This window comes from Phragmites australis, chromosome 10 (genome assembly GCF_958298935.1).
Source record: "Phragmites australis chromosome 10, lpPhrAust1.1, whole genome shotgun sequence".
In the NCBI taxonomy this organism is placed as follows: Eukaryota; Viridiplantae; Streptophyta; class Magnoliopsida; order Poales; family Poaceae; genus Phragmites; species Phragmites australis.
The window spans coordinates 34016558-34038330 of record NC_084930.1 but is presented as its reverse complement, the minus strand read 5'-3'; the positions used below and the strand labels follow the sequence as shown (position 1 = coordinate 34038330).

The window sequence follows — 21773 nt, the reverse complement described above, 5'->3', positions numbered from 1 at the left end:
GATATGGTAATATTTAGTAGCACTGCTAGTGCAGGAGTACACGTTGGTACGATCGCATCGCACGTGACGGCGGCACCGGCACCGGCACCACGGCCGATCAGTGTGAAGGCTCGCTCGGCTCAAGTTGGCGTTAACAATGGCGCGTGATTGGCTCGACCTCTCCCGTTCCACCGGGGAGAAGGTCCTCCTCACGTCAACGTGCGTGCATGGGCAGAATCTGCCAAGCACATGCGATCCGCGGCGAAGCTACAAGAAAATTAATAGTGGTGCATACATGTATGGTTCTAAAGTAATATTGCTGATTTTAATTGTTTTACATGATCAAAATAAGCTACTTAGCGTAAAAAAGGCCTAGGCTGACGTTCTGTGCACCATCTTAGCTTAACGTGGCGAAACCTGCAGAGCCAGACCGACATGTCCCTCCGGACGTGTGCCCATGTATTGTGCCTTAGAATGTGCACCATCCTGTGTTGTACGTGACGCTGAGAAAATCCTAGGCTGACGTTCTATGCACCATCTTAGCTTAATGTGGCGAAACCTGCAGAGCCAGACCGACATATCCCTTCGGACGTGTGCCCATGTACTGTGCATTAGGTTGTGCAGCACCCTGTGTTGTACGTGACGCTGAGAGTCACCGGCAAAGATGTTACTAGTTGAAACAAATTTTATAGAATTTAATTTTATAAAAGATTTTTTTTCTGATATGTGTTTATTTTCTCTCTACTCTTCAGTTTAGTCGTTAGATCATAAAATGAATGATATAGATAAGATCTCGCGATAATCTTTATAGATAAGATCCTATAGAATTTACTATGTTTCTATAGCTTTCGTAATCCCTAGCAGATTTATCAGTGACAGTGAGGCTGTGATTATCGACCGGATCTAAGAACATGCGTGTTGCTAATCACTTGGCTCAACCAATCATTCTCCATCCTGGTGGTGAGGTGGAGCAGCACAGCACAGAGCAAACGACAAGGCCTGTCGTCTACCCATCCCATCTCGTCGAGACTGATTAGCCTGCCGGGCCGGCAGAGAGATAACACCGCTTGCAGCGCAGAGCAGCACACGGCTGCGTCCAGTCAGCTGGATCTCCTGTCCGGAGATGAGACACAGACGTCTGCAGCGCAGTGCAGAATGGTCACTGTATTTTCGTGTCCGCTAGCTTAGCCGTGGATTAGTCTCTGCCCCTCTCAAGCCAATCTGACCGGATACGATTAACGTGAATTATTATTATTATTATCGTCGTCGTCAGTTCCGCTGCCTAAGTTTTGGCTTTGTCTCGGTGCTTTCTCAGCCGTTGAAACGAGCGTAGTCGTCGAAGTCGCTTTCTTTGTCCTGGCCGGCATAAGCAAGCTGGATTTATACGTTTGCACGCGAGGCTGCAAGGATGAGAGACACATGTGGAGGTACTGCCGCCATGGCAAAGGGAACTTTTTCACGTGCTTTTATACGTGTATGACTTATCAGTTTTATTTATTTGTATTAAGATTTATATTAAAGAGGTAGGAAAAAAATATAAGATAGGTGAGTATCAGACCAGAGGGGTGGTTGATTGAGATAACACTTTGTGTGTATAAGTGCATGAGGTTTTGTATTTCTTGCCACCGCGATGGCGGGTGACGTCCTGCTAAAAAAAAAGATGGGCGAAGGTAGCAGGGTTGGGGAGTCAGATATTAATAAAATATAGATGAGTAAAATTTAAGAAATGAGATTTAGAAAGTTAATTAAAATACGTAGAGAAATAAAAATAATTTTTTGAGAGATTTTTTATATAGAGATACAAAGAACAAGGTTTAATGAGCCATTTATAGATATGCTCTGAGAAGAACCATAGACAACATCAGTGGCAGTGCATCTAAGTTGCTACCTACTACTATAATCAATTAGGGATATCGATAAGGGCATCGCTACTTCAAATATGGTGAACTTATTTCTTACTATTTATATTTTCTTGATAAAAATAGAACAATGTTAAATTTTTGTAATATTTTATTATTTGAGAACATGAGAGAAGCATCACAACCTTCTCTGAATATCACTCCTCAAAATCCAAGTATACTCAGACTCAAAACTAAACTCTAGTTATGATTAAGTCCTACGACAACACATAAATAAAATACACATAACCCTTACATACGAAGTTCAATTGAGACGTTCTTAAATTTTTCTGGAAAGCTTGTGATAAGATTTTTTTCAATAGATCTTGTCTTATCCTTAGATTTTTTTATAGATTAGTCAGAGTCGATGAAATAATATGATGTGTCACTGTTTTTAGCCTTGTTGGGTCTTATAATCGTATTAGGATTAGAGTCCAGGTTATGTATGTCTTCTTCTATAACTGTATAACCCTAGGTCGATCTCCTTATGTCTCTTATAAATATATAATAGCCGTCACAGTTTAAGCTCAGATTTTACTTAGATCAATTATATTTTAGACAGTTTCACCATATATCTATTTGTAGAATTCTAACTCGAGTACTTCATTGGTAATCAGTAATATTCAGATTGTACCTATGTATTCTTGCTTGTGTTCTCAATTCGTTTACAGAAAAAATCTTCTTAACAAGATCAACCGTGTCTTGACACAGTTAATAACCAAAGAGTAATGGTATAGTGGTTACAAGTTTCTCAATCTATTTTGATCAAAGCTTTTTAATCATCAATATAAAAACTCTACCAATCAATTTATTAATTTAACTTATCATCAGACATGGATCTCGTAGCAAAGTTTTACGTTGTATCTCTTTTTATCAAGGAGACTCGGGTGAAATCAAGCTTAACATATTTTTAAACTGGAATCAAGCTTCACTTTAGACAGAGGAAGCTAGTAGAATTGAACTATTAGCAGTGCGTATCATAAAGCAGCTTTAGATGATGAGCAAATTGTTGTACACTAAAAGTGGACCACAAGTAATGCACGACGTAACGGACTGGAGCCACGTGGCGCGCTGATGTGGACCACCCGGAAAGTGCAATCCGAGCAAGCGCGCGGGCGCGAACGCCGCGCACCGCCACGCCTCTTCGCTCCTCCTGCCTCGCCGCGGCGGCCGCCCCTCTCCTCCTCGGCTCGGCCGCCTATAAATACCCGCCTGCGGCTGCCGCTTCACACCACACGCGCCCCTCCCTTCCCTTCCCCCTTCGCTCGCCCCTCTTGCCCACGCAGACGCGCTGCGCCCGCGGCTGCCCCTGTTGGCCGGACAGAGGTAACAGCGAGGCTCATTCAACCTTGATTTTCCGCCTGTTCTTGGGACTTTTTCGGGGGTTCAATTTGGGGGGCTCAGCAGGTAGTTAGCGACTCAACATTGAGAGGGAGGGTAGTGGGATTCCCTCCCATGGAGCGGTTTCTGTTGATGACATGGTGCGTAGCGTTAAGGAGTGTTCGTTTTTTACTCCAAGTTTTTGCGGCTCCGAATCGGGCGGATTCTGCGATGATTTCTCTACGTGTTTCAGCTTTAGATTAAGTGATACTGTCTGTATGTGCTCTGCAGCTGCGACTTGCTGACATTTGTGTGCATCGGGTTCGCCTTGATTTCAGACTGGGTGTCAAATTTGTTTAGTTTCTTAGGTCTTTGTTGCGTTCTGTTTGGATTGGTAAGGTTGTGCTCCTAATTGTTTGGACTTGTAAGGGTTCCTGCCTATTACTACCAATTTGATTGAAACTGAGGTAGCCTGTGGCAGAGTAGGGTTCTACAGTCATTTGCAGGTTGTAGCTCGGATTCAGTTAGATACAGCCTAATCTTCAAAGTTGTCTTTTTTCAGTTGTTCTCCCGGTAGTTCTTGAAAATCTATAGCCAACTGGTTTCGTAGGTTTTCATATAGTTCCATGAAGCTCTTGTGCTGACTGTTCTACTGTCAACAGCATGTGCATTGCGAGTTGATACTAAATTATTTCAGGTTAATTGATTAGGTTATTGGCTGAGGAGTTATCAGTCAGTAAGCGAAGCTGGACTTTTGTGAATCCTTGTCATTTTTTGCCTTGTGAGAATGCGACATGAAAACGATTTGTGATCGTCCAAATTCATATGCGGGCTTTAATAATTGGTCAGTAAGTCACTTATGTTAGGTCTATTGAAAAGGATTAGAGAAATAGGTTGTGGCTGTAACAGCAAACTTGTCTCAGTCGGTAGCGAGAACAGAGGTCTGTGCCACTATATGTTATAAAAGACACTTTAGGTTAATTCTCACGTGTAGTACACCGTGTATGAAAGTGAAGGCACTTCAGGTTAATTCTCACGTGAAGTACGCTGTGTATAAAAGTGACCATCACAAGATGAATTGTAGTACTCATACTTTGAGGAACTATCCTGGGCCGATAGCCTTTCTGTTGGATGTTTCATCTTAGGGTGTAGGTTCCTTGCGTCACCTTACTAAGTTTGTCATTTTATTCCATGTAAAACGGTAACGTCCTATTAGGAGTTCAAAGCCGAGTTACACTAAGCAGAGAACATATGTCCATAATGAGATTGTTTATGTAACTTTGCTCGTTGACAGCTTTCTTTTATTTGATGGCACTCACATCTCAGTGATTCTATCCAATATTTGTTTTTTTCCATTTGTGCTACTGACACGGCGCTACATTTGTTTGTAGATTAACTAGTCAAAGTCAAGATGGTTAACTTCGGGAAAAAATTGATGGCTGATCAAATTCCAGAATGGAAAGGGTACGATTCATGGTTTTTGTATATATTTGTTAATTCTGAACCAATTTATACTGGTATAAAGTTATGAGTTCTCTGAACATCTTCTATTTCCTTACTTCAATAAGTGGTTTACCTTTTATTTTATTTGAGGAAAAGTAGCTTATATCCACTGCTCTAAGGAAATATACCTGGATTATCTTAGTTACATTTACTGAACAAACTAGATAACCTGGTAATGAAAATTCGACATTGTTGAACCTTTGGTTGTTGTAATCACATTCATGGACATGCTTCCCGGTAGTTTTGAGCCATCGTTGCTTTGATCTCCTCCTTGGTGTAAAAGGTTTCAGAGTAACGTCTTCAGTTACCAAGGTTGACCATTGTCTTCTTCGTGCCAATCTGTTCAGATATTATATAAACTACAAGATGATGAAGAAGAAAGTTAAACAGTATGGCCAGCAGCTCCAACAGGGTGAGAAAGATCGTAGCCGGGTTCTCAAGGATTTCTCAAAGATGCTTGATGATCAGGTAATGCAAGAAACAGATATCTGAGCAAAGTCATCACTTCATCCTCTCTGATCTGCTTTAACTTGCAGACTTTAGCTTCTCTGTGGATATTTAACTTGCAGACTGTAGCATCAACATGGTGAGCATGCATTATCTATATTTGACCTCTGTGTGCACTGGCATGTTCAGCAATACCTTGCTGTTTATGCAAATGATTAGTTTAGAAATACAATGCTGTGGAATGTTATTAGAAGTTCCTTGATCAGCACTTTTAGTCGATGATTTGTTCAGAAAGATATGGTTATGTTGCGTCTTTCGGTACATAATTCATGTGAGCCATTGTGTAGTTCAGCTGGTACCTTTCTTGGATTGATATTAATGTGAGTAATTTCATCCATTATTCCTACTGGAATCAATGTATTAATCTACAGGTGTATTATTCTATGTTTATTCAGATCGAGAAGATTGTCCTGTTTCTGCTAAAACAACAAGGAATGTTGGCAAGCAGGATAGAGAAGTTAGGAAAGCAAAGGGCAATACTACAAGAGCAGCCAGATATATCTGGTATTGCTGAGTTACGAGAAGCTTACAGGGAAGTTGGTCTGGATCTCATCAAACTTCTCAAGTTCGTTGATCTTAATGCAACTGGCATTAGGAAAATTTTGAAGAAGTTTGATAAGCGCTTCGGTTACAGATTTACTGATTACTATGTGACAACTAGATCAAATCATCCCTACTCTCAGCTACAGCAGGTCTTCAAGCATGTGGTAATGCACTGACTCCAGATTTAGTATCATTCAAATTTGTTGTTGTACGTGTGTTTATTTGTATTGCATAAATTCTTCTGTTTGTTACTATGGTCTTGCCTTCCCGATCCTTTGGAACATTCCATGGAACTTGCATCAATATACCTTACCTTTTTTATGAAACCAGGGTGTAGGAGCTGTTGTAGGAGCCTTGTCACGTAACCTTGCAGAACTTCAGGTGCGTCAGGGAAGTTACTTGTCTATTTATGATCAGCCATCTGCTGCTCTTAAGGTATGTTTCTCTTCTCGCTATTCACGTGATACCATAGTTGAGAATGTTTTTACTCATCCAGTAGAGTAGGCGCTATACTCAAGACTTGCTGCTGACCAGGCTGTTCTGGATCAACTGCAGGACCCAATCATTGATATGATAAATTCGTCAGTGGATAAGCTAACACGCTCGACTAATTTTCTTCGATTTTTGGGGCAACATGCCCTGATTGTGGATGAGTCTCCTAGTACTGCAGGGGAAGAAGAAATAGAAGACCAAAAATATCATTTCATGTCCCTTATGCTGAACCTGGTGAACACATTCCTTTATATGGTCAACACATACATCATTGTGCCAACTGCAGATGACTACTCAGTGAGCCTGGGGGCTGCTTCTACTGTTTGTGGTGTTGTCATTGGTTCAATGGCTGTTGCACAAATATTTTCCTCGGTTTACTTCAGTGCATGGTCCAACAAGTCATATTTCAAACCACTTGTTTTCAGTAGCATTGTTCTTTTCTTGGGGAATGTGTGCTATGCAATGGCATATGATATGAAGTCCCTAACAGTCCTTATTGTCGGCCGTTTACTCTGTGGGTAAGTTTTCTTTCATAGAAGCACTGTTCACAACTTCAACTATACAGTTTGACTACTGGGCGTTTGATTATTTCAGTTGTAACCTTTCTCGCACAAGGGTTTTGCTTTAGTTGTCAGTTTTATATTCAACAGCAGGAAAATGATTTCTTCACTCTTCAGTAGACAGTGTCCTTGCATTTTTAGAAATAATTTCTTCAGTTGCTGGTGTCCCTTTTCAGAATAGTGTTGATCAGAAGCATCAGGGTACAATTGCAAAGATCTCCGTATTATTTCTTTTTGGCTGGAGGAAATTTGAAATGCGATTCCTGTGACTTTTTTGTGACACAAAAGAAAAATCTTGTACTAAGTATTCTGCATGGCAGTTATTTATCTTTTCAGCATTGTTTTGTGTTTACATGTTTTCAGCACTGCTTTATGCTTTCATGTTTTAATGAGTATAATTATGTTGATACAGGATGGGTTCTGCAAGAGCTGTCAATCGCCGTTACATTAGTGACTGTGTCCCTGCAAGGATACGTATGCAAGCTTCAGCAGGATTTGTTAGTGCAAGTGCACTTGGCATGGCCTGTGGGCCAGCGCTAGCTGGTCTACTTCAGTGGAAATTTAAGATCTACATGGTTACTTTCAATCAATCAACTCTACCTGGTTGGGTGATGGCAGTTGCATGGCTATTGTACTTAGTGTGGCTATGGATCTCATTCAAGGAACCAAACCGTGCTACTGAGGTGAATGATGCCCCACAAAATCCTGCTTCTGGTAAGTCCAGAAATCAAATGTTCTGATGCCTTTTCGTTACTTTGGATCGTGCACCATAACTAGATTTTTCTGATCCACTATTCAGAAAGTTGTCTGATCTATCTTCTTGATTTAATTTGATTGGATGTTTGTCATGATGACAGGACAAAGGGTGGATATTGGGAAACTAGAAAATGGACTTGCGCAGCCATTGCTCACAGACTCAGGAATTAAACGAAATGAAGATGAATATGAAGAAGTTGATGGCAGTGAGGAAGCTGCAGAAGACTCTCACAAGCCTGCAACATCTATTGGCTCAGCATACAGATTACTTACTCCGTCAGTAAAGGTAACAGGATGTCATTATCCTAAATTAACCACTTTTTCTTGATTTGCTTCTGTACCTTTTTTCTGAGAATTTGTTTGAATCGACAGCAAGTACTGAGGGATTGGAAACAGGCTAAATATGTTTCGGTTTCTTTAGTTGTTGCACTCTAAACGGTCTCTGACTTTGATTAGTCTGCTTCCTGATTTTTCTTTTCAAAGCAAATAGAGGCATGTGGTTTTGATTTGAACAAGTTACCTCCTCTATTATGAAAAGATCGTGTCCTACACAAGTTTTTCTTAAAGTAGGTACTGGAAAGAGGTACTGTTTTTTTTTCAAAAGAAACCAAATCCGTTAGATATCAAAGTTATACAATACTTGGGGGGGGGGGGGGGAATAACCTTCTGCCTTTCCCAAACCCATATGAGGGTTCTCAAATTTTAACCACTCTCTGCTTAAGCTAAATCTACCTGATCCAAGGGAACACACTATTATTGTTTTCTCTTACTTCTATACATCTTGACTTAATTGTACTTTGCTTATGTAGGTCCAATTGTTGATATACTTCATGCTCAAATACGCAATGGAGATTTTACTTTCGGAGTCAAGTGTTATCACCAATCATTATTTCAGTTGGAATACAAGCGCAGTGGCAATATTTCTCGCAATCCTTGGGTTGACAGTCCTTCCTGTTAATGCTGTTGTTGGGACATACATCAGCAACATGTTTGAGGACAGGTTTGTGAATTCCATGCTTCAGTACTGGCATTGCTTATGCCCTTTCCTTTTTTTTATATTACCACAAGTCCATGACCGAGGACAATTTTCTCCCAGTCGTTATATAGACAAGCCTACAACTCCACCTTACCAAATTGATTGATGTTTTCGACAGGCAACTCTTGATGGCATCTCAAATTACGTTGCTAGTAGGCATTATTTTCAGCTTCAAAGTTACGAGTACATACTCTGCTATCCAGTACGTCGGCTCAGCACTCGTCACATTTGTGTCTGCCGAAGTTCTTGAAGGTGAGAAATCCATTCTTCTCCGAAACGCATGCCATTTCATAGCATGTTTCTCATTGGCATTGAGCAAAATGTCCAAATTAATGCAGGCGTGAACCTCGCCCTCCTATCAAGCGTGATGTCATCCCGTCTCGCCCGTGGCACATACAACGGTGGCCTCCTCTCGACGGAGGCAGGGACCTTGGCAAGGGTGATCGCAGACTGCACCATCACCGCGGCGGGCTACCTGGGCGTGGGGAAGCTCCTCAACGTCACTCTGCTGCCGTCCCTGGTGATCTGCGGCGCGTCCATCGCGTGCACCCTCCTGACGTACAACTCGCTCTTCTAATGGCTCCCGCAGTGTATTCGTCGTCGTCATTCGTTCCGTAGTAGTGCAAATCAAGGCAGCTAGTAGGCGGCCATCGATATGATCGCTGTAAATTGATCGCTGCAGCTGAACCGGGCCTTGCCCTCCAAAATTTTGATCGGTTTGATCTTTGGTCCCTCTCTGTTCAATTCTCTGGTTTGTTAACGTTGGTATTGTGCTCAATCTCGCGGCGTACTCGTCGTGATTCCATACTCGCATGTTCACATCGATCTGCCACTGGTATCCCTTGGCTCTTGCTGGTAGCTGCCAGGCCTTGAGCTGTGGCTTCGGCTCTCGACAATGTCACTGTTGAGACTTGCAGGAGGGATGTCGAGGCTTGGCTGTGATTAACCATTTCATTACTACTTCTTGTACACAAAACCTTCGTGAGAGCTGATTACTGGCCTGAGTTATACGACTCCGAGCATAGCCGGAGCGCGGCGGCCGTCGCCATCGTCCCTCGAAGCTGCATGCAGTGCTGCACTCTCGGTTGTCGGGACGGAGGCATCGCATGCCCTTTTCTACGTATCAGCAGACTCTCTGATGCACCTCCAGTTTTCAGTTTTTGTGCGCCGTGATTAGGCAGGCATCTAGGATTTGATCGTACATGCATCCATGGACGGCGAAACGAGATTGGTCCCAAGAGACGAAAGCCGGCATCAAGTTTACTGCGCGAAAAGAAGCACACGAGAGTCGAGACTTCCGCCGGCCGGCCAGATCGAACAAACACCGGCGCATGCAAGACTCCAGAGCTGACGATGGGCAGCATCTGGACGGTGTACGACCTGTCGGTGACAACTGACGACCTTCTTCCCGGACGGGCGCGTCTTCCAGCTTATCGAGTACGGCGTCGGCATCAGATGCAAGGACGGCTTGTCATGCATGGTCAGCTCATTGCTTCTGCTTCCAATCCAATTGCCGCGAATCCCGCGCTTCCGGTGCCCTTGCCGAAGGAGCCTGCCAATCTCCTCGATCTCCTTTTGACCGGAAGAGCTAAAAGATGCTTCTAGGGTTGAGGTGGATGGTTTGGAGACCTTACGCTTGAGCTGGATGTGGATCGGACGAGGGGGCTGGCCTGCAAATGAAATAGCGTCCACCCCTGGTCTTCGCGTACGTCGAGTCGGCGACCAACGCCACCCGCTGGGGAGCTGGGAGGCAAGGAGGGAAGGCAGGAGGAGGAGCGCGGCCGGCGCCCTGGAACTCCTCCGCCAGAGGCGATGGCTGCCACGGTTGAGAGCGGCGATGCCTAGTGGAAGTGTCATGCATGAGCTGAAGACTGAAGTGAGCTGGTTGCCATGGCCATGAGCAAGACACACGCTGTCCTGTCAAGAACTACTCCTATATGGATGTTCAGAAATTGCTAGCAGGATTAAAAAACCAACAGCAAGCAGAGATTCAGCTAAGACATTCCTTTTCTTGTATTGTGCAATAGTAAAAAGCTGCCCAATTAGGCATGGGTAGTTCAGATGTGCAGAATATCTGAACATTTTCTTCGAACACTTGCAAAACCTCCTGACGTACGTACAATCTAGATTCATGAAGGGTACATTAGCAGAAACATTGTGCCCCGGTAAGTTAAACTGAAGGTAGCAGAAGGTAAGCTCCTGAGCTTTGCAACCTAGCTGGTTCAGAGTTCAGAGAATTGACACGGAGACAGAGTGATGCCAAAGTAAACATGGCATCTAGTTCACATGTGCAGAACATTGTCTTCCAGAATCTGCAAATTCAGGCCATCAGCCAGCACACGATAGAGACATTGTTCTCGTTTGCAGCTGTGCGGCATGCCTTTGGTTCTGCTTTTTCTATAGACTAACTACTGCCTGATTTAAGGACGTTCCATGAACTGATGCAGCTGAAAAAAAAACATGAACTGGCCGATTTTAGGCCAATAATTGGACTCAAGTGTTACATAAACACCCATTGCAACCAAAATATAAGTCTTGAGCAATGGAGTTGGTGATTCAACATTATATTGACAAGGGAGGAGACATGGTCTCAACAACGCGACCACGCAAAGGCAGACACATGTACGTACAACGACAGCAGCGAGAGATGCTTGACAAGCGACGAGCCTGAGCCACCACTGTCCATGACAGTGGCTGCACACCGACCGATCGATGGACCAAGGGATTCTCTTCTCCATATCGACGGAGCCCTGATCATGGCCGGGGAATAGGATAAAGTAGCTGGTCTGAAGGGAATACGGAGAAGGGATATCCATGGTACAAACCCTCGCCCAAAGTCGCAGTAGTGCATCTCAGTATCGATCTCTCGGTCTCATCGTCCCACGCCACGGCAAATGCCGCCGCTGCCTGAGCTAGCTTCGATCTGTGGACGCGAGAGCTAGCAGGCCGCGCGCGCCGGCTGTAAGAGGATCGCGCGCGGATGCCGCAAAGTCGACGAAGGCGAGAGGAAGTGGTGTTCCGAGCTAGCGGCCGGAGAGCGAGCAAAGAGGAAGAGCTAGAGGGAGGAAGAGAGGTCCATGCCGCCGACGATAGTAGCTGAAGGCAGTAGTAGGCAGCTCTCCTCTGGCAGGTGATCATCGCTTGGTGAGATCGATCGGGTAGGATCGAGCTATATTTTCATGCATGCAATATAATATTGATGCAAGCGCTTCTCGCCTTCGTGGGTTGCCTAGGTATATAGCTGCTAGCACCATGCATGCATCTAGTACATGTAGTACATATGTGTATATACATGCATGCATGTTGTATACGCTAGCGATGCAAGAATGCATACGTGCATGCACGTAGCTAGATAGGCCATTGGGTTGTTTTTGGGTCAGCTTGGTAGCTTGGTATTCGATCGATCGATCGATATTTGTCAGATCCGGTTTCAAAGAACAAATCAGATGTAATATGTATATACATATATATATATGTCAGGATTAGTTTTCATATATTGATGTCATAAGTGAAATATACAATATCATTATATAATGATATAATTCATTATAAAGGACTCGTATGCTTTAAAAAAAACACTAAGATAATTTGCAACGGTAGCACATCTTTCATCCATTCCTAGACATTGTCCGGAGGAACACCAGCCTAGAACACTGTCTCTGGGTTGAAGTCTTCATCTCTCTAGAACTCAGCTCCATCATCTATGAGGTTATCAAAGTCTTCTCCTTCTGAGTAGCAACAGGAGATTGGAAGAAAATAAGCGTGAGTATATAGAGTACTCAGTAAGTGTGAGAAAACATAGCATGAAGGCAAGAAAGATTTGACTCATGTTTACTGCATCTATGTGTGACGACACCAATATTAAAAGAACAGCTCATCGGATTTCATCCGACTACCAGACTCACCAAATATTCCATATTCGGCTACCAACTCATCGGGGTGCCACCACCCGACTACCTAAAACCAATCATCCAAGATCCCCACTAATCATTAAGAAGTCTAAGTCCACTATTGACAGTCGTGATTCCCGTTTTGCTTCACACTTCTTGAGTGTAGAGCCGGGGTCTCACTACAAGGCCTTTACAAAACGCATCCAAATCCATATGCACCTACTAAGGTTTCACCGCTAACAGGATTCCATTCACTGCAGAGGCCCTCTCTTGTGTCACTCAACAACCAAATGGTGCGTACAGAATAGGGAGGATATCTAATTAATTAGTCAGTCCGTATCCATATAAACCTCGTGATTGTACTATTTAGCTAGGTTACATGCTCCACAAACCGGTTCTTAGGATCTAAAGCAGGTACTTGCACATCATCCAATGCGCACATAGCAGCCATACCAACCAAACTAACTTGCCTAGATCCTTATGGTCTATGTTGCTACAAAAGATTATCCAAACCGTTTCATATTGCATAGATCATTAATCAAATTAACATTTATCCCACCTGACTTGACAGCATAACTAAATATTTCTATCCTTGACACCCAAACTATAACACCGGCAATGAGGATAATCATGAAAAATACTAATAAACCATAAACATGATATTCATATTGACAAAGCATGCAATTAGAAAGTAGAAGATACACTTTCCTATGATAGAGTCAATGTGATCAAGGACACTTGCCTTCAACAACAGGTTGCTTAAACTCATCGAAAGTCTGGTTCTGCAGATTCACGAACTGTTCAGTTCCTAATGCAATCGCGACAACAAAAAACAAGCAAGCACAAACATCTAAGAATATTACATCAAATAGTAGCAAAACACTATAAAAGCTTACTAACACAAAGAACTCGCTGCTACGATCACAAGAACGCAAGAATCGTCTAAAACGGAGTTGTAGAAAAAGTTATAAGGGTTTTAAGGTATATTGTCTTTTCTGTAAAAGAACAATGACTATTTGATAAAAAGAGAAAGTTTTAGGGACTAATTTAAAAAGTTCAGGAACCTATATGCAAATAAACAAACTACATGGGCTAAAAGTAAAATAACAAGGCATGGCAAGGGCTTATTTGTGAAAACAGAAAAGTTTAGGGGCTAAATATAAATTACCTATTTTTTGAGAATAAAATGATTTGTTTTTTTACTAAAAATTCTATTTATTACGTCATGCTGGCATCACTGGCTTACTAGGCGGCTAACTGGGCTCCGTTGCTGACGTAGTCGTGCCACGTGGGATGAAAGCGCACGCGTGGCATGCACACATGGCAGCGGTGACTAGAATTAGGTTATTTAAATCTATTAGGTCATGTTTATGATTTTGGTGATTAATAACAATATAGTCAATAAGATTAACATATTTCTCAAGAATATATATTAGTAGGTCTCATGGATCCAATACATGAAGAAGTCATCGAAGCTGGAACAAAGAGAGGAATAAATTGAACTTGTTCTATAAATTTTGATGTGATCAAATAGGATGGATTTCTATATAATCTTGTATAGCTTTTCACAACTTTACATAGAGCCCAAGATCATCAAAATCGGAGTTCGAAGCGAAAAGTTATACCCAATATACATAATGTTGTTCTACTAAATTTTGCGTGACCGGATTGTTTGGTGCTCACATCAAAATTAATCCAGTGCTACATAGGATAATCCGGTGAGAACAATGAAAAACAGTCCGGTGTTCACAGAAAGTTGAAGCGGAGTCTTTTGACTCACCAGATTATCCGGTGTTCACAAAATGAACACATCTCACTAAGAGCTCTAAAATAAATATATGTATATAGGATAATCTGATGTGTTTATTCGGTGTTCAGTGAGTTATCACAGGATAATCCGGTGTTTACAGATGAGTCTGAGTGAGTTCCAACGGCTAGATTCTTCTGCTATACTCACCGAATGATCCAGTGCTCACAAAATAAATACACCGAAATATTATTTCCAGAGAACTCCAAAATGAACATATGCACATAGGATAATCAGTGCATTTGTCTGGTGTTCAGTGAGTTATCACAGGATAATCTGGTGTTAATAGAGGCTTGAGTGGGGGTTTCGACGGTTAGTTTGTGATAGTGTACTTACCGAATGATCCAGTGTAAGTACTATTGTTCTTATCAGATCATCCGATATTAATAATTTTTTTTAAGTTATTAAATTAACAACTAGTGTGCGAGTTTAAAGCTACATGCCAACGGCAGAAACATGTCAAACACCAGCAGTGGCATGAAATGTTGCCTTGCTAGAATGACGTTTATTTAGGGATGGATGCACATGGATATTCGATAAGTTGAGATTGTGCAGCCTAATAAATAACACAGACTTAGCTTTAGTTGGCCCAATCATTCTAGGCCGAATAAATAGCATAGTACTGGCCTAACCGGACCACTTATGTTTTGTCCCATAAACAACGTAGCGTTGTCCAAGGCCCAGCCAACCTGGCCGAATTGAATGTTCAGGATCGCACGCGATACTTTATAGCCAAGGGTTAGCATGCATCCACGTGGGCCCTTATTGCTGATTTTAGCTTCTCAGAAACTAAAAGTTGAAATAAACAAAGTTAGTTTATTGTTGGTTTTTGAAAAGTTAAAAAGCTGATTTCTAATAAAATAAACTAAAAGCTGATAAGCGGTTTGAAACTGATTTTTCTAAAAAGTTGGTGTGCTGAGAACCTAGCTTTTGACATGAGTCATAATTAGCTTTCAGCAAAAATCACTTTTCAGTAAAAATCCACAAGTTTCATCTGTGCCAAATGGGGCCATAGTCCCCTAACTCAAGGCGATAGTGCTTGCTTTGCTCCTTCAGTTTGCATGCCCCAAGAAAAGCCCTCCAGAATTCCATCAGCTTTCAACTGCCTTGCTGCTTCATTGTTCGCTTGTAAGTACTCGGTGTGAGTTTCTACTAACTTGCGCAAAATAAAAAGTTGTGTGATATATACATATTTCCACTACAGTACAAAGGATGCAGTAGCTTGTTTGGCAGTTCAAGCTGAACGTGGGTATGCACACAAATGAAGGCCTTTGTCGATGTGGAGGGTAAACATTGTTTTGTATGTCGGATCCTTGGATTCATCTGCCAGTTTGAACCTGAAGAAGTGTATCAGGGTGGCAGCCATGATCTTCATCTGCCTATATGCAAATTCCTTCCCCAAGCAGATTCGGGGGCCCGCCTGATCATGGAAGAAAGAGTTGTTAAATGCAAATGGTTGCCTAAATGCTAATGAAATTAGTTTTGGTTGTTTAGGTAACTTGATAACTGATGCTAACACATGTCATCTTTTTTTTTACTGTTGGGGTTATCTGAACTCTGTAGCCACTTGATGTTAGTTGCAGTGCTCGTTCTGAAAACAAAGTGATGATTTATCGCCTGTACCATTGGCTTTAATACGATTTATCTCCCTCCCTACTTCAGTTGGACTGTAATATTTCATACTAATTTTTCTGCTTTTAGCAAGAGAATGCCGCATTTAAAAGCCACTATCTGCTAATATTCTAATATTTTATTTGCTCCTTTCTAATTCTTGGTGAGAATCTAGGTAGTACCTAGTATGGACAAGTAATGTGATTATAATTGGATCTAGGTCCTCTAAACATGCGAGAGATAACTATAGCCAGTTATACTTACATTGAAGGATACAAACTTGTAAGGGCTCTCTTGCTGGAAGACTCCGTTCACAAGCCATCTTTCAGGCCTGAATTCTTCGGCATCCTCACCCCAGAGGTATGTCATTCTCCCCATTGCATAAATAATGTAGTTCATTCCATCTCCTTTTATCACTCTATAGCCATTAGGTAGTACGTCATCTTCATCTGCCATCTTACCATCCTGTAAGAGTGCCGCAGAAAAGTTCACCAAGGAAATGCCATTTTGGTCATAATATAATCTTTACTAAAATCTCAGAAATGCGATGTCGAGTAGAGCTTTACTAGATTTATTATCTGCACTAAATTGAATAATTAATTTATGTTTTCAATTTTGATTGAGCAGAAATTTCCCTCATTTTTTGCAACATATTCCTAGAATTGTAATTGCCGATTTATCCCTCTTGTAAGAGTGCCGCAGAAAAGCAAATGCAGCTTGAGAACAGCTAGTAGAAACTTCAAGGTGGTTTATAGTCTCTAACTTATAGTAATTTTACATGGATATAGAACATCCGCTTTCCTTTCTGATTATCTATTATATTTTTTTGAGATTTTTTCCAGACTTCTAGACTCTATTTTCATGCATTTGCAATAGTTAGTGCATTTTCACTGGATATGCACCCATCTAACAAAGCTCCTTCTTGGTTAAAGTTCTTACTGTTAATTAAGGATTCGCAGATTTGACCACAGGTATGCTAACACCTTGTAGGTTATGATAGTCGTTTGATGCCTTATCCAATTAGGTCAAATCATGATTGGATTTGTTTATGAGAACCCTAGTCTATATATGCAAGGAATAGCCTACAGGGAATTTATCTGTACCACTGGGACAGCAGGATACAGCCGGAGCGTCTCAGATATCGAAGCGTGGAGGTAGTGCATTTTGTCAATAGCGCCTTCGTTCAATCTTGCCGTGAAGCCTTCTGTGTTGTTATCTTCCTCGGCCCACTCAACTGACTCCTTGATTTCAATGGCAACTTTATCCTGCACCACTGGGTTCTTGCAGAGCATGTAGAAGAACCAGGAGAGAGTGTTCCCAGTCGTGTCTTTCCCAGCGATCAGGAAGTTGAGGACTATGTCACGCAGGTAACGGTCATTCATTGTCTCAGGGTCCTTCTTGCTTCCTATTATGAATCTTGAAAGTATGTCCTCTTTGGCTTTCTGCATGTATCATAAAGGGAAAGATAGGATTAGAAGTAGAACTAAGAGAAGATATTGTAGAAGTAAAAGTTTGCAGTATATTTGCTTTGGTTACTAATAGTAGATTGGAAACTTGCTCAAAAACTGTGGAGTACATTGCTCAACCAGACATAATATCAGATAATCTATAAAATCATGTCTCTTAGATGTGGTTACTTGTAAGTTTAACTGGGTTGCAAATTATGCATGCAGTATCCATACTTTAACAGATCTAGGTTAGTCCATCTTGTTAGGATGTGAATATTTATGACTGGACACCAAGATCTATTATTTCAGTACCAAATTGAGTTTTTTTTTCTTTTTTGCATCAGCTTGTTACTTAAAAACATAAACTAACACAAAAGGCAGTATATACACATTAACAAACTTATATCGCTGGCAGAGTCTTGTGGCCCTTACATTATCTTGTCCATTCATTTGCTCTCTCTTTTGATGTATCAACTTCATCACGAAGTCATCAATGATCTGAATGTTCCTTTTAAGTCTGGCTTCTGACCCGATATTGAAATACCTTTTCAGCTGCCAGAATAGATCAACATATCGGTGGTAAACAATAGAGTTTGCCTCATCAAATGCATTGCTGAACCGAACGCTAGATTCATCTGATCCAGATAGTGTGTTCAACTCGAAACCGAATCCCACTTTGAAGATTGAATCCATAGTTGTTTTCATCAAAAGCTCCTGAAGAAAGGTGCATCAATATTACACAGTTTTTCCATCAAATATTTATTCATAAGGAGAAGTACCAGGCTGGTCTACTAGTATGTATTAGAGCTCAATCAAGTCCTCAGTTTTTTTAGAAGCATACTCCCTCAAGCTGAATCAAATTAATTATATGTAGTTTGTTCAAAAAACCACCTGTAGCCTTCTAGATAAAACTGAGTCAGCTTTTGTGTTTAGTGAAACACTTTCTTCCCACAACAGTTAGCTTGAATCTATGTTTAGGTAGAGGATCTTATTTCTTACTGTTCTGTAAATTAAGGTGGTGGAGCATAGACTACATCTACCTGTATGGTCTTACTGCTTACTATGAACTTTCGAATAAGTCATAATTCATAAAGGTAAATGCATGTTATGTGTTAGAGTAGTACTTGTGTGACAGCGAGTTTAATCGTTTTTCGCTGTCGGTTGTTGTAGCTACAGTAGGATGGGGGCTGACCCCCGCGGTAATATACACCTTTGGATGAGCTCAATCCAAATAGAGGTTATTAGCAGCTATTGAGTGCTTGAATAAACATTAGAAGTTGCTGACAGCGAGTGCTTCAATCCAAATAGAGGTTGTTAGCAGTTATAGGCTTTTATGTGTTTGAATAAATATCAGAAGTTGCTGGCAGCGAGAAAACTCATGTGCTCGCGTGTGTGTTTATACGACTCACCTCTCGTAGTATCGAATCTAGCATTATGGTCTTATAATTATTCCCTACGTTCTATTTTACTTGTTGTTTTGGACATTGATGCAGTTTCTAATATACACCTTTGACCATTACATTTTCTACACATATATTAGTAAAAATACAATGACCTGAAAGTATTTTTCATGACAAATATAATAATAACATTTTTATGTGACAACTTTAATACTTTTGTCTATAGTAGAGATCAAATTTTGTAAATTTTGACTACACCTATTCTTAACGACATCTATTTGAGAACAGAGAGAGTACTGATTTAAGCTTTTTAATCATAGCGATACTTGCATGTTTGTGCTGACGTCTACCAGTATGCCCTTGTCACCTACAGATATACACTTTTGCATTAGTCATAGAGGTACCTGCATGTTGATGGTAGTTCTGTTAGCTGCTGCAGATGATATCTTATCTGCCAATTTTGTAGCATTCGTTCTGAACACAACACTGCTGAATTCACGTAGCACTTTGGTTGAGAATACATGGCTTGCCAGCTTCCTCTGGTGCCTCCACTTCTCCCCATCCGTTGCAAAAATTCCATCCCCGAAGAGATCCTTCATAATTCTAATATTGAAGTCCCCCTGTATATCAGCCTCAAACATGTTCAAAATAATGTACGTAAGCTCTTATTGTGGTAATTTGCCATATTTATTTAAGTTAATCCATTATTTGTGAGGTTAAATAATTTAAGTTGTGACAAAAAAAATGAGGTTCACTTTAAATTAAGTTTGAGGTTGATGGTAATCTACAGTTTTGACAATGTATTAGATGTTAACCATTTTGCGTTCAGTTTACTGGAGTCACTAGAGCTTATTGAATGAGGATAAGGGGTTGTTTTGAATGGATGGCTTGGTAATTTACTGTAGACTACTGAAGTTTGGACACCATCTCTTGCAGGATTTGGACATCTAACATATAGAATGTTACGTATCAGATGTTGATCCTAGAGAGGGATGGGGGATAAAGAGGGAGGGCAGAATGATCGGCATGGAAAACCACCTTACTGTATTTACTGAAGCTGGTCTTGAGGACATGCTCAATGACGGCTGGGTCAGAGGTGAACATCTCGCTGTGCCCAGGGTACACCAGCCTGCAGGTGCGATGCGCCAGCGCATACTTCACATGCTCGTCGAACAACCTGTCAAAGTTCTTGAGCTGCCGGAGCACGGTCCCGATGAGTGGCGGCCGGCCCTGGTCTCTCTGGGCAAACTCATTGACGCAGAAGACGGCGAAGCATGCAACAACACCGAAGATGTAGAGCGTCACCACCAGCAAGGCCATGGCAAGAGCTGAAAGCAAGCACAGGCCTGCGGATGCAGCGAGGGAGGATAGCTGGGAAGCCATTGGAGCTGTTGCCAGGTGCTTACTCGAGCAAGATTACCATATACTCGGCCGTTATTTATATTTGTTTGATGATTTGGTCATGGACCCTGTGCTCAATGATTGAAACAGCGACATGTTTTTCTATTGGTACCGTACGAGATCCGTTGTCAGGGTAGCGTGTGTAACCTAATAGTCTTGGGCTCCAGGAATCAGGACAGTCTTGTGCCGTACCAAATGGAGCATCCGGTGTTCAAACTCTCGATTGCCAAGTGGCCACTGGCCAGAAAACAACTAGAAATGATTTGCAAATTCGGACTTCGGTAAGACTTGTTATTCTGAATCTCTTTTCTCTTGGAGGTTTCGTAGCAACCAATTTGTCCAAATGCACTGATTTGAGGATTAACAACTGGTTGGAAGGCCAATGTGATGGAGAAGAATTCTTTTCAGTCTTGTGCAATAGCATATCGCACTTTGCAACCAAGTAGAACAATTTGGTTCAACGAATTTTTTTGGTCGTCCTTTGGGGCAGCGCCTAGCTATCAACGAAGGTGCCAAATCAAGCAGTGAGCGGCAACTTGACAAGAACGTCAGCAACGACGTGGCAGATTGTCCTTCTGCGTAAGTGCCATGGGCAACAATCCAAGGTGTATCGGTTTGTTTCCTTTTGTTCCAAAATAGATGCTATCATATGATAATGAGAAACCAAATTGAGATCTATCTTAGTTTGATTGTGATGAGTCGTTGATACCATTATATTTGAGTTGAATCTAGTTGGTATTAGCTTAGTTGTGCGTGATTTTGTTTATGGCGAACTCAAGTTTCAGTTTGAGTTTCTATTTTAGGTCTAGGAAAAATGAGTTCATCGGAATATCTGGTGTTCAGGAAGTTGGTTTCATCGGATGGTTCGGTGTGATGCTGAAGTTGATGTCGAAGCAATTATGTGCTTAAGCAAAAATGAAGATCAAGGCACTGGATTGTCCTGCGATGGGCTTAGAGAGCACCAAACTATTTCCTGCAGAAAAGAAATTTTTGGTGAAAAGTGAAAGATTTCACTGGATGATTCGATGATGCAATGCTGGTAGCGCCGAAGTATTTTCTAGTTCACAGCAAAATTTGAAATTTGAGTTTGGCATCAAATCTGAAGAAGTCACTAGATAGTCTAGTGTGGGAGTTTGTGAACATTGGATAATACACCAGACTAATTTTTGCAGAGAGGTTGCAAAAGGAGAGTCTGGCGGAGATGAAGGCGTCGGATGGTCCGGTGACAGGAAAGTGAGCATCGAAGTTTTACACTGGACCAATTTTTGCAGAGAGCATCTTTCAGTGCGCTGAATGGTAACACACTCACCGGATGTTCCGGTGCTCAGTGAGTGAACACGTTGGAACATCTGGTGCTCACGTTTTCTGCAGAATGAGTTCTGAACTGAGAATTTGTGTTATGGGCTAACTAGAGATATCCTTAGAATTTTGAGATATGTATTTGCTTGACTCATGTTGTGCAGGTGATGGATGCAACTTGACAGCCAATGGTAGGATGATCGGGGCCAAGCGGATGCTTGGTGCTAGACGATTAAGGAGGACGGGCGGAGTCAAGGATGATTCTAGCGGTACACGTGGAGTTCAAGCAAATCATGGAGAGAACGAAGGATGAAGACGACATA

The 21773-nt window shown here is 41.7% G+C and overlaps 2 protein-coding genes across 4 annotated transcripts; one reads left to right on the top strand and one right to left on the bottom strand.

Annotated features, from left to right (window-relative positions):
• The first annotated feature begins 2973 nt into the window (after positions 1–2973).
• On the top strand, positions 2974–9401 carry LOC133930938 (SPX domain-containing membrane protein OsI_21475-like). Of its 3 annotated transcripts, none has more exons than XM_062377722.1 (11): positions 2974–3203; positions 4589–4661; positions 5048–5168; positions 5603–5914; positions 6081–6185; positions 6306–6760; positions 7215–7516; positions 7660–7844; positions 8368–8558; positions 8713–8846; positions 8933–9401. In XM_062377722.1, the coding sequence occupies exons 2-11, from the start codon at positions 4609–4611 to the stop codon at positions 9169–9171; spliced, it is 2097 nt and encodes a 698-aa protein (XP_062233706.1). In that variant the 5' UTR covers positions 2974–3203; positions 4589–4608; the 3' UTR covers positions 9172–9401. The 3 variants fall into 3 exon arrangements, with proteins under 3 accessions (XP_062233706.1, XP_062233707.1, XP_062233708.1); XM_062377723.1 differs by lacking the exon at positions 2974–3203 and adding an exon at positions 3235–3358; XM_062377724.1 differs by lacking the exons at positions 2974–3203; positions 4589–4661 and adding an exon at positions 5237–5286.
• Positions 9402–15293: 5892 nt separating this feature from the next.
• Positions 15294–20164, bottom strand: LOC133883200 (cytochrome P450 704C1-like). Its single transcript, XM_062322436.1, has 6 exons — positions 19789–20164; positions 19155–19370; positions 17783–18064; positions 17006–17344; positions 16167–16367; positions 15294–15711 (listed from the first exon to the last, which is right to left on the bottom strand). Exons 1-6 carry the CDS (start codon positions 20131–20133, stop codon positions 15526–15528), a joined length of 1569 nt encoding a protein of 522 aa, XP_062178420.1. The 5' UTR covers positions 20134–20164; the 3' UTR covers positions 15294–15525.
• Between the last annotated feature and the right edge of the window lie 1609 nt (positions 20165–21773).